Source organism: Sphaerodactylus townsendi, linkage group LG05 (assembly GCF_021028975.2).
Source record: "Sphaerodactylus townsendi isolate TG3544 linkage group LG05, MPM_Stown_v2.3, whole genome shotgun sequence".
Classification (NCBI taxonomy): domain Eukaryota; kingdom Metazoa; phylum Chordata; class Lepidosauria; order Squamata; family Sphaerodactylidae; genus Sphaerodactylus; species Sphaerodactylus townsendi.
The window spans coordinates 85,747,665-85,760,818 of record NC_059429.1 but is presented as its reverse complement, the minus strand read 5'-3'; the positions used below and the strand labels follow the sequence as shown (position 1 = coordinate 85,760,818).

General features: G+C 45.1%; 1 protein-coding gene across 6 annotated transcripts in view; it reads left to right on the top strand.

Annotated features, from left to right (window-relative positions):
- The window catches only part of PIK3C2B (phosphatidylinositol-4-phosphate 3-kinase catalytic subunit type 2 beta), a 127,667-nt gene that overhangs the window by 51,142 nt on the left and 63,371 nt on the right, over window positions 1–13,154 (top strand). For all 6 annotated transcript variants that reach the window (XM_048496548.1, XM_048496551.1, XM_048496550.1 and 3 more), the window contains 2 exons: window positions 4,968–5,088; window positions 11,643–11,754. In XM_048496548.1, the coding sequence (XP_048352505.1) occupies window positions 4,968–5,088; window positions 11,643–11,754 (233 nt within the window). The remainder of the gene's footprint in view (window positions 1–4,967; window positions 5,089–11,642; window positions 11,755–13,154) is intronic.

Below are 13,154 nucleotides of genomic sequence, written 5' to 3'. Positions count from 1 at the left end.
GGATATTGTTCTGTCTCTACCCTACAACGCTATTAGCCAGACACGCACAAAAGATTTTTGCTCCATGTTCCCATCATTTGTACTTTGTACTTTAATTTATAATATAAATAAATAATATTATTGTGGCATACCATACTGTCCTTAGTGCCCCTTAAGAGACCACAGGTGGTAGTCATCTCTGTTTGAGAGGTTCAAGAATGGGCATTTAGAGCCTCAGACCCATGTATCAGAGCCTCAGATACTTCACTTCCTCCTCTTTGCTGAGACACTGTCTCTTTGCTGCCAATTTGCAACTGAGGTGTCCTTCCTGGCTCTTGTCAAAGAGGTATTTATAGTCCAGTGATGGCGAACCTTTTCGAGACTGAGTGCCCAAATTGCAACCCAAAACCCACTTATTTATCGCAAAGTGCCATTTAACCTGAATACTGAGGTTTTAATTTAGAAAAAATAGTTGGCTCCGAGGTGCGTGTTACTTGGGAGTAGTCTTGGTGAAGCAATCGTACAATACTTCAAATGTGTGAATCATGACACTAGGAGGGTTTACTCAGAAGCAAGCTCCATTGCCACCAACCGAGCTTACTCCCGGGTAAAGGATCATGCCCAGGCCCGCCTAGATGTATGTGGGGGGGTGATTTTCCATCCCCCCACATGATGAACTCTGTGCACGCGTGCCCACAGAAAGGGCTCTGAGTGCCACCTCTGGCACCTGTGCCATAGGTTCGCCATCGCTGTTATAGTCTGACTGACTTGCCTCCATCTCTGTCAGCAGCTTGGGTGACTGACAGTCATTCCAGTCAATTGGGTAGAATCATAGAACTGGAAGGGGCCATACAGACCATGTAGTTCAACCCCTTGCTCAATGCAAGCTCAGCTTAGAGCAAACTAGGCAAGTGTTTGTCCAGCCAGTGCTTAAAGACTGCAAGTGAGAGGGAGCTCACCACCTTCCTAGGTAGTTGATTCTACTGTTGCACAATTTCTACTGTAAAAAAAAAATCCTAACATCAGTTCAGAACCTGCCTGCAATTTAAACCCATTATTGCGAGTCTTATCCTTTGCTGCCAACTGGAACAGCTCCCCACCCTCTTATAAGTGACACCCCTTCAAATCATGTCCTCCCTCAATCTCCAGTTCTCCAGACTAAATATTAGGTCCCTAAGCCTTTCCTCATAGGGCTTGGTCTCCAGGCCCCTGATCATCCTTGTCACTCACTTCTGCCCGTGCTTCATTTTGTGCACAACCTTTTTGAAATAGGCCTCTAGAACTGTGCCCAGTACTCTGGATGAGACCAATCAATGCAGTGTACAGCAAGACTATGGCATCTTGCAGTTTCGCTGTTATGCCTGTGTTGGTACACTCCTAGATTGCATGAGCCTTCGTTGTCACTGCAACACTCTAACTGCTCATGTTTAACTCATAGTCCACCTGCACCTCAAAATCTTGTTCACGCACGTTGCTAGTCAGAAACGTATCCCTCATCCAGTACGTGTGTTCTTCATTTTTGCTACCCAGTTGTAGAACTCAGCAGCTGCCTGTCTGGCCTTTCTCTCTTTGCCCATCAAAGCCCATCTGAGGTATCTCCTCACTTTTGACATAAGAAGAGCCTTCCTGAATGTGACCAGAGGTCAGACTAGTCCAGCATCCTGTTTTACATATTGGGCAACCAGCTGTCGGGATGGCCAACAATAAGACATAGAGGCTAATGATTTATCCTGGTGTTGCCTCCTAGAGCAGCAGTGGCGTAGTGGTTAAGAGCAGGTGTACTCTAATCTGTAGAACCGGGTTTGATTCCCCGCTCTGCCACTTGAGCTGTGGAGGCTTATCTGGGGAACTAGATTAGCCTGTGCACTCCAACACACACCAGCTGGTGGTGTTGGGTGAGTCACAGTTCTTCTGAGCTCTCTCAGTCTCACCCACCTCACAGGGTGTTTGTTGTTTGCGGGGCGGGGGAGGAGATTGTAAGCCCCTTTGAGTCTCCTTACAGGAGAGAAAGGGGGGTATAAGTCCAAACTCCTCTGCCGCCGCCGCCGCCGCCTCCTCCTCCTCCTCCTCCTCCTCCTCCTCCTCCTCCACCACTACTACTACTACTAGTAGTAGTACTACTACTACTACTACAGGTATTCGGAAGCTTCCTGCCTCTGAATGTGGCAGTTCCCCTTCATCAGCATGGCAAATAGCAATTAATGAACCTTTCTTTCATGGCTTGTTGACGCTGAAGCCATGTGCAATTTTAAATTCGTAACATGTTAGTCCTTTCTGATGGGCAGTTATAAACTGAAGAATTCTCAAGTTGGATAAGGTCACTGTTGCCCTGCTTTTGCAGTATAATGTGTACTTTCCACTCAGAAGGCCAGTAGGAAGTATTTTTGCAGTTCCGCATAAGATGCTGAACAAGCACTGGCAACTCATCTTCACTGTTTTGGCCAACAGAATATCACTTTTTATCTTCCTGTGTTTTTCTTACAGGCATGTATGTGATGCTATCAACAAAATGATTTTTTGCAAAACCTTTCATAATTGCATATTAAATGGATTGTTGGAAAGTAAATGTTGAAGACATTCAATTTGCAAGTTCATAAATGCTGAACAGTACTTATGAATTTTCCAATTTTGTCTAGAGTTACCTTTTGCTCTTTGTGATTGTTTAATTGAATTTTAAATATTTAACGTGCTGTTAAAAATGCATTATCTCAGTATTTTCCATGCAGCATTTGTCCTCTTAATATTTATATATCCTGTAACAGATTAACAGTTATCCATCTATGTCTAATAAGCAGTAACCAGTATCTAATTTAAGGAGTATTTTATTCATGTAGTTCCCTTGTTTAATGAAGCAAATATGTACAATTAGTTCACCTTGACCTTGTTCAACAGGTGAACAAACCCAATTAAGTAGTCAGATGTTAACATTTCCAGTGTAAATGTGGAAATTAATGAATTGTAGGATTTGCTTTCTTCAATTAATTTCACAGCTTCTCTTGTCCTTCTGCAGCACTTGGTCATAAATCAGTCCAAATGTTAGATGCAGAAAATAAAGGTGCTAGTGAGAGGCATCACAGTATTAGCTCAGATTTGCTAACCCTTTCATAAACACTGCTGATGTTGCTTTTTCATTGATTTGGAGTGGATGCACTTATGCCCTGATAGATGCGACTTATTGATCAGGTCAGTTTCACAACTGGTCCCCTTGCAGTATGTGGCCTTCCTCATATTAGTCATTTGGAATTTTTTGCTTTTCTGGCATTTTATGTCAGGCCTCAGCACTCTGACTGCGGCACACAACTATATGTTGGATCTAGCAGTTTCATCAAGCAAGGGATTTGGATGTTTCTTGCTTTCCTTTCCTTCCTTCCACCCCCAGCAGTCTCTTCTGATCCTTGAAAAAGCTACTCCTGGGCCCAGCTAGAGTAAGAGACTTGCAGATCTGTGGGGTTCTGTGCCTCTCTCATCAGTGCATCTGCTGGATGGGAGAAAATGTGGGCAATTTCACCTTTTCTCCCAGCTTCACTGCAACTCATGGATTTATATGGCTGTAACTGCAGGAGAGTCCCATAATCATCTTTCCTTGGATCAGAAGAATCTGCTGGGGAAGGTGAAAGCAGGGAAGATCAGTGCTGTCCACTTGGATCACTGGATTCAACTCATGGTTTGAATTGGGGTTTGACTACATTCTCTTTTGTTTCCTTTTAATCTTATTATTCTAACTTAAGCATTTCAAATCCATCATCAGCTGTGAATGCTGTAGCCTCATTAATCTCATTCATGCCTCTATATCTAAGTTCTGTTCACTTTTAGGAGGCTATGCTTTGAGACTAAAACTGGGAGTAGGTATTTTGTTTATTGACAACGTTCTGCATCGCAACAGAGGGACCTGGAAATTAATGAGGCTGGCAGAGCACTGTGGAGGCACATGACAGTTTCAGTAATATTAGAGAAAGTGAGTCTATGCCATGAATTCACTCAGTGACTTGGGAGCCACAGGTGGCTATTTGATATGCCCCTGTAGTCTTTTTGAACCCCATCCCCCAGTGTTGCACTAGTGCCATGTTTCCAACAAGTGTGCAAAGCTATTTGCTGGTGGCCTTGTAGGTTGACAGATGGTTTCCCCTGGAGTGGCTGGAGAAGATGGGTAAGCTGCAAGCTTCGTGCCATCCTCTTCAAAGATCTTTCTACAGCCTCTACCCTCCTAGCCCAGCACTTGAACACTTGCCAAGAGGAGGGCAAGGTGGCCACAGAAGAGACACAAAAAGCCATTACCATGGGAGCCATCTGGAAAACTGCAAGCTGACCACAGTGGCTCATGGTTTGACTCCTCTTTCTCCATGGCCAACTTGCTCTTGACTGGGTTCCTTGACAGCATGCTGTGCCTCATGCTTAGGAGACAGCAAGAAGGCAGAGGGGAAAGTAAAATGTGAACAGGCTTCTTCCAAAGAGAGGCTTATAAATGGTGTGGGAAAGCTGAGCACCTTCTGCTTCCTATCTTGCTTTCTCCTTGGCAAGAAGCACGATAGTGTTGGACCATCTTGCTGTCACGTGAGCTGTGGTCTTCATAGCAAGGATTCTTTTGGGAGGGTGTCTAGGTTTCCCACTGCAGAAACCTGTGCTGAGCTGTGCTGCGGAATGCTCATGGTCTGACCCGAGTAGGTGCCTGTAGTGGGAAGCCTGAGTGCCCTTTTACTTTGACCTTCCCTTCTTGCTGACTTGCCAGCACAAAGTAGAAAAGGTTCCTGCAACTGCTGGCCAAATCTGAGCAAGGCTCTGCAGAGAAAGGACAGGCACTTTGCTGATCCTTTCCCAGCAGATCCCACATATACTAATCATGTAGGGTGTTTTTGTTGTTGATGGTAATTACAAATATGGTTCTTTGTGAACATCGTTGAATTAGAGCAATCGGTGGCCAAAATGGCAAATTTTGGGGAATTTTGCTGAGATTCATTGTGCTGAGTATGTTCTTTCCCCCCTCCTTGTAGGTTCTTCCACAGTGGACTTGCTCATTTATCAGACATTGTGCTACACGCATGACGACTTGCGTGACATTGATGTGGATGATTTTGTACTCAAACTGTGTGGCCTGGAGGAATTTCTGCAAAAGTGAGTGAGTGGGCTTGAAGAAAAGTTAAGATTATATGTCTTATTTTTTGGCTTCCTTGATACATTCTCAGTCTCACAAATCTTAAGGGGCTGTCTGTGTTCTTTAGAAATACAGGATTAGAAATAGCGCTGTTTTTGTAGAATGAATAAAAGAAATGTGGGGAAAGAGATCCTGCTGCTTCAAACAGTGGGTGGCTGGCTGAGAAACAACAGGGTGCTATCAAAATCACCCTGAATATTTCCCTCTTATATCACATCAACATGTAAGCAAGTAGCATGTGTTATCCCAGTTCCCAACACCTGTTACATAGTCCTTCTCTACTCTTCAGTGGGTGTCCATCTTACATTGCTCTAGTAGAATCTTGTTGTTTTGGAACAGGGGTTCCCAACTTTGCAACCATAGTGGTCACCAACACCTTTCTTGGTACCTCCCAAATGGTTTTAGAAAGTGGATGGGGTCAAGTGGGAATTCTGCCCAGCAGGGCTTCTAATTGGCTATTGGAGATTTGATTGGCTACGTAGATTTTTTTTTAAAAAAAACATTGCTTTGGCATCAGCTGCCAGCACAACACAAGGATCTTCACTGCATGATTGAAGATAATATGTTTGTATGCAACGAAATATTTTAAAGGTACCCTGTTAAAGCTTCTGTTGCAGTGCTGAAAAGTTAGCATTGAGTTATGCATAACCTCACTCCCTGATGTGTTGTGTTTGGTTCCACTTTCTTGGGCAGCCTTTTTTGTGGCTGTGCCTTTCACGCTGTGTTAGAATTCATGAGATGCCTGCAGGCTCAAAAAGGTTGGGGGCCTCTGGTTTAGACCACACTGAAGACTTGCTTTGTAAGAAACTGAAGAACCTGACTCTAATCCTTGCCATTTTTGCTATGGTAGCATAAATTCTTTTACATATCCTCCATTCTGAACTGGTTTCTCTCACTTTCTGCTCACAAATGTTTCCACCAGTGTACTCATTGCTTGACATTTATTCTCTAAAGGCATGATTTTATTAGATAAACCAGATTATTTTAGCAGTATGGCTGAGGCCCTATGCATGGCTTTATCTTCTGATTCCTTACTTAATTTATATAAGAACATAAGATCCCTGGCAGTGAATCATCTACTCCAGCTTCCTATCTCACACAGTGGCCAACCAGTTCCTCTGGAGATATACTTGTGATATACTTGTCAAGAAAACTCCACTGTAGGCATTGGTTGCCCATGGAAGGCCGTGACTAAATCCTGGTGCATTCATATACATTGAAATTCATGTTAAGTGAGAGAATTCCTTTAAGAGTTAGGAAGTAAAATTCTTTTAAGTAATGGTGACGATACAAAGGAGTCAAAGAAGTTTAATATCTGTTCTATGAAAGAATGACCATCAATGAAGGTGGCACAATAGAGACAGACTCCCAAATAGAATGTGCTGGAGACCAATGCATTATTGGCAGCTGTACTGTAATCCTGAGCAAAAGATGCTGAATGCTGTGGTGAAAGAACAATGTTTCAAAGTCAGATGTGATTTGTCACCATGTTTCCATCTCTATGACTTGTTGCAGTCAATGCAGTTTAGCAGGGATTGCCAGGTTGGTCAGCAACTAATGCTGGTGCATTTAGTGATGTGATGACTTGATTGAGAGCTGTAGCATCTGCTCAGTAGAGAGTCTGCTTCTAGCATGCTGGCATGAGATCCAATTTCCTCCCATATGTCTATCTTTTCGGCTGTTGTTTCTTCTCTTTAGAACTGTGAAGTTTTCTTAGTTGAATTTCACCTGGCGGAATACCAAAAACACCATTTGCTTTTCAGGAGAAAAATCAATGAACTTTTCCCATTGGTTCACTAGCAGCCAACCAGGAACGAGCATTCCAAATTTGTAGCAGAACATCGAGGCCATTTAACCTGCTCTTATTGACTGCGGTGTACTTCATTTCAACAAGACAAATTGCTAATGATATAAGAAGACATTGAAAGTGGCTTTGTAGTTTTTGATCTTAAGAACTTGCGGTCCAGTTACAGCGACTGGGAATGCAAGCTGGCAAGTGTAAACTGATTATTACTGTGACTGGCTGGTTACTGAATAGACTGGGAAACCACAGAGTCCTCTGCAGAGAACCATTTGAGTGTGTGTATGTGTGTGTGGGCGCGTGCATACTTATAAGCAAGAGACCATGTGTGCCTTGAAAGCTAGATCAAGAAACAAAACCTCCCAGATTGATTTCACTGTTTATATATGTGTATTAATGTTGTTCTGAGCATCAAGGCCATTTCCTTCTCTTTTGAAGCCCTGGCAGTAAGCAAAGGGGCTTAAAATGCAGTCCAACTTTCTCTGTATTCATGGAAGGCAATAAGTGTGCATGGGTCAGGTAACAACTCAGGCAGCTTAAGCATATCATGTTTGGCATTGCCAGATCCCTTAACACCTTTGCACAGTGTGTATAGCAAGTTTCTTGTGAATGCAAGGGATTCTAGTGAGAATGGAGCCCATCCTCTCCAGGGGCAACTGGAGAATATCTCCCAGATGTAGAGTCAGAGAACCCAGAAGAACTGTTCCAATACTTCTTACTGTCTTCTAGGAGTCTTTATTTTTTTAAGGGTGATGTTGCCACTAGCAGAAAAAATCTTCCTTTTATGTAATGTGCCTTAACTAAAAACAGAAATAAGAAATGTACATCAGATGAGGGAAATAGCACTACCAACCTAGAACCCACAGGCGCCTCGTGTGTTTTTTCCTCTTGTAAAGGGATTTGGAGCCAGCTTATGGAAAGAAAAAGACACATTCATGATTACAGCCTTTATAAATGGGAGGTAGCAAGAAATTCGAGGCTGTAAATTCTGCAGAGGTGTGACTATATTCTTGCTTTTGGAAGAACGGTTGTTTGATGACTAGTTAGATTTAGGAAAATATACAGCTGAATTGAATTCCAGCTAATGGACTTCCCACATGATGCCTCCCTGGCCACACTTTACTCACACTTGCATTCCTCTCCTCAGTCTGAAATTCCTGTCCAACTGTGGCATAGGGAATATGTGGCACTGGAGAAGACAGAGATTGTTCCCGAATGAAATCGTCTTAACTGCTCGTTCGTCCTTTCAGGCAGCTTCCCCCAGGAAAACTTTGCGGCAGTTTTGGCTTGATGCACTGCAACAATTTTGTAGCACCTCTTGCTGAGTCAGCAGCTAGGAAGCAAATTGCCTTTATTCTCAAGCCACATGTGCTTCAATGTATACCCTTTTGAGTGTTCTGTTATCATTCTAAGAAACAAAGAGAAAGAGACCTGGACAAATTCCAAAGTAACTCTTGGCCGGCTGGCAATACCCCATAAACAGATAAGAACTTCTGTGCATAATAATAAGAGAGTGTTCATTTTACAACAGTGGGGCTCGATCATCCAGGCTAGTTAGGTCACGCCTTCTACTATTCAGGCAGGATTCTGCAAAAAATTTTGCAAGCTCTACTGGGCTGTAGAGGGCCGTCACCCTCCAGTCTGAATAGCCCTGCTGTTCAGGCAGTCGCTAATTACTTAGTTCCTCAAAATTCTAGTTAGGCTTCAGTTAGCAAATAATACTTACAAACGGAGTCTGAGCAGTCACATTCATCGGAACCATCCAAATGTGGAATAAAAATGACGAGGATCAGGACTAAAGAAAAATCCTCTTTCATGGGCTCTATCAGTCTGCAGGTGGACTCCTTGAGAGCCACCAGTATTGGTGAGAGAGGATTCCCAAGAGCCAGGGACCGGGAGCAGGACATTATAGCTGGTCTGGAGTCTCAGGGGCTAGTCTCTAGTCCCTGTGCCTCCACAGGGCCCAGTTCCCAGATTCCACCTTCTGCAGCTCTGGAACCGGTGTGGCTCTTGCCGGGGTGGGGGTGGGGGCTCCTCACCATCAGGTGATGGTTCCTGCAACCCTCCATGGGCAGTCAGACTCCGACTTCTGAGGTGGCTCCATGGATGCTGGCTCTGCCCAAAGGTTTCTTCCAGTCCGTAAGTGCTCCGGGTCATGCTGCATCACAGCAGCCTGTGTTCTTGCCCCAATGGACTCAGCAGCAGTGGAGTTTTGCTTGGGGCCTACCAGCCATGCCTTCTCTCCACCCAACCCAAAGCTTGGGGGACACCAGGGGGGTCACCCGTCCTTCTACCTCCTGGGGGTCGAGCTCTGCAGGGAGTCAGTCAGCACTTTACTTCAGTAGTTGGGATGATTCAAGATGGCAGAGGCTCTGCAGCAGAGCCTGTGAGGAACGTGTGCTCAGGAAGAAAGCACACCAAAAACAACTGCCAGGTTCCTGCCGATTCGGAGGAGAGGGAGGTATTATCCCTGCGGCTGCCATTGTACAAGCACACCTGTAGTCACAGCTGGCAGTTGGTGCTAGGTCAGATCCAAGACCCTGACTCTGAAGTCACAGCTTTGGGCTGCTCTTCCGACTGCCTCAGAGACAGAATCAGACTGGGTGGGGAAGGAGGATGAATCTGGTGATGAGTCTATGTGTCAACCTGACCACTTGTCCAGGCTCTAAAAGAAGGTCCTCAGCACCCTGGGCTATAAAAAGGAAGTGGTTCAGCTGGCAGATGAAGCGAGTCCCGTTTGCAAACTAGAGACTAGAGCCTTCAGACAACCCTCTTGTCCTATTGCTGAATGTTCCCTGCCAGATCCATTTGAAAAGGTCATCAAAGCAGAGTGGCCTTCACTAGGGCATCCCCCTGTGTCAGGCATTCCTATTAAAAACTTTATTTCCTCTCCAGGACAGCCATTAGGGATCTCAAGGTCCCTCTGGTGGATGCTCCGGTAGTTGCATTGCATTCTAGAGCCATCCCATCAAAGGATGGAGAAAATATGCTAAAAGATCAAACAGATAGGAAGACGGAGGCTTCCTTTAAAAAAGCACGTGAAGCCAACTCCCTAGTCATCTGCTGGGCTGTTCTCATCTCACACTTCGCAAGAGTGTCCTCAGTGTGGGCAGTTGACCTCCTAAAGGACCCTGAGGTTGATCCTGTTGTCCTTAGGAGATCCTTGCTTAAGATTCAGCGGGTGTCACAGTGTATAGCAGATGCCTCAGTGAATAATATGGGCCTGTCCCTGGCTTGATATTTAGGGTGCAGGGAAGGTTGGGGGAGTGTAAGAGGGGCTTGACTCTCACGAGGGCTGGTGCTGGGCCCAGCTTGGTGTTTGGGGCAGGGGGAGGGTTGGAGGGGGGATGAAGTGGCAGCAGATGAATCCACAGTTCTCCTTATATCTTTTTGTGGGGCAGAGCATAGATAATTTCATCTCCTTTTTGCAGCATCTATGATTGTCTTCCCTTTAAAAACAGAGCACCCTCTGTCTGCTGGCTCTGCACATTTCTTGTTTGTGTGATGGCAGCTGTGGCGCTCCAGTCTGGATATAGGCTCTGCTGAGATAAGAACTGACCTTTCCTCTTAGACTGGTTGGTGAAAGGGCCAGATTTCCTGTTATGATTGCCCTTCTGTCCTTCACCGTTGCACTTCCTTTTATCATGAACACAAGCAGAGTTTCAGTTCAGTATGTACAGTATATAGGAGACACCTGGAGACCTTCTGCTATTACAGTTGATCTCCTGATAACAAAGAACAAGTCCCCTGGAGAAAATGGTTCCCCAAATCCTGCCCTTCCCAGGCCCTACTCCCCAAATCTCTAGGCATTTCCCAACCCAGAGCTGGCAACCCTAGCAGTGCAGTCCAAGTTTTGATCTTCAGGCGCCTAGCATTTAAAGAGTCTGGACTGACAGGACATAGGTTAAAAAGGAGCTATGGTGTAGACCCGTGGTGGCGAACCTTTGGCACTCCAGATGTTATGGACTACAATTGGCCATGCTGGCAGGGGCTGATGGGAATTGTAGTCCATAACATCTGGAATGCCAAAGGTTCGCCACCACTGGTGTAGACTGAGGTAGGTAGGCTCTTTAGACTATGATCTGTGAGCCCCCACAGTCAAGTGGTTAGGGTGCCAAACGAGGATTTGGGAGATCCTAATTGAAACTCTATTCTACCACAGGATTGTGAGGATTAAAAGGAAAAAGATGTGACTGCTTTGGAGAGAAAGGTGAGGTAAAAAGCAGGGTTTGAGGTAAAATAAAGATAAATATTCTATTCCAAAAGACTTTTTCCACTTCAGTTACATTTTTGTTGTCGACACTTGGTGAAAATGGTATTGTCTATAAAGATTGTGTTTCCTTCCAAAGTATTTCTCTTCCATTTGTGCAGTCTTCCTTTCTTTGTTGCTGCTGTTGCGGTTTCTTTCGCAGATGTGGCATTTTAAATGGTTAAGAAAGCATACTGCTAAACCCAGCCATGAAATGAAATTGCCAATTGCTGTTCTTTTGGGAGAGAAACTGTTACACATAAAAGTGGCTTGACTTACCCAATAATCCTAGGTCTGGGATATTCCTTGTCTGCTGTGCTACATGCAGGATTCTAGAGGCCTACAGGGTAAATAGTGAATTCAAAGGTTTTTCCTGCCTGCAGGCGCCTCTACACAACATGGGGGGGGGGGGGGGGCCTTTGGATCTCAAGAGGGATTTTTAAAAAGTGTTTGCATCCTTTCAGCAAACACCCACTAGGAAGCCATGAATATATCCAGCACTGCAGGAAGTTTGACATCGACATCCGGCTGCAGCTGCTGAAGAGGAAGGCTGTGCGCTGTGACTTGGCTCGGACAGTGAGTACCTGCATTGCCACTGAGTATGCTTGGGGGACAGAGGCATTGCCTACCAGCTGGTTGTACTGTCTGCTATTGCTAGTCCTGATGAAATATCTAGTCCGTCTAAAGTTGACAGTATGATGACATAAAGAGTGGAGAAGGTCCAGGCCTCTCGATGATGGGAATAGAACCTTGGGCTGTTAACTCCGGATCAGGTGGTGATGTTTGCCTTGTTAGAGGGAGGATCTCAGCCTTAACAATATCTCAGATATTTGGTTACCCACAATTGTATTTTATGTTTGCGTTTCCTATCAGCAGTACAGTGGCGCTAGCAGCTGTTGCATGACTTGCTACGGAGCACCATTTCAGGGCCAGAGCCTGCTTTTAATTATTGATCATGTTTGCAAAAGAAAAACTCAAGGTGGCAAACAGCTACAAATTGCCGAAACAGGTCAAAAAGGGAAGAAGAGGGGCTTGCAGTGTGGCTAGCCTCTGAAGTACTCTGGGGGGGAGGGGCCTTGCATCACTGGCCAGGCAGGATGAGGGAAGGGGATTTGTTCTCCCTTTTCCCCTTGAACAGAATGGTGGGTTATTAATGGTCTCTGAGCAGTGGTGGAGTTCAAATAATTTAACAACTGGTTGTTTACAAGCACCATTTTAACAACCGGTTCTGCCGAAGTGGTGCGAACCTGCTGAGTCCCACCACTGCCTGAGTCCCTAGCAAGAATTATAATCACTGTGCCTGTGTCCAGTGCTTCCTGTTCTCCAGAATCCAGATCTGGCACAAAAAACATCTTATCACAAGTGTAACCGAAGGCTGCAAGGAACTCTCCAATCCAAGCCTGTGGGTTTAGGCAGTGGAGTTGCTGCCCGATCTGAATCTGAGGAAAATCCTCCTATTGACGGGTAACCTGCCTTTAGTCCAATTTATCACAGCTTTGGAGAAAGCGTCTGTTTTGCAGCACCTGCAAAGGCATCTCTCACTGATTATGACATATACACAAGGAAATGCAGTTTCTGACGGGTGGAAGGCTGCACCATTATTAGGCATGACAGGCCCATAGAGTGGCCCTTGCTTTGTGGTATAAAAAGTCACTGATGGCTGTATACAAATGCCCCTTGGTGAGCAACATTCCTGCACAGTAGCCTTGGCAAAGTTGGTGACACTTTAAATTGGGGCAAAAAGTTACGGGGACCCCTTGCATCATCACTGGGTGCTGAGGAGGGATCCTGTTCCTTAGGGCCTCTATGCATCAGCCTGCAGGATGAAGGTCAAAGAGCTCCCCCTGGAGAGCAGCGTCACAGTTCTTTTGACTCAACTTGTTTTACTGGTTCATGCATGATTCAGAAGCTGTATTTTCCTGGAACAGGATTGCTCTGGCATGTCATCCTTATGTCCAAGATGGCGTCCGCGACGG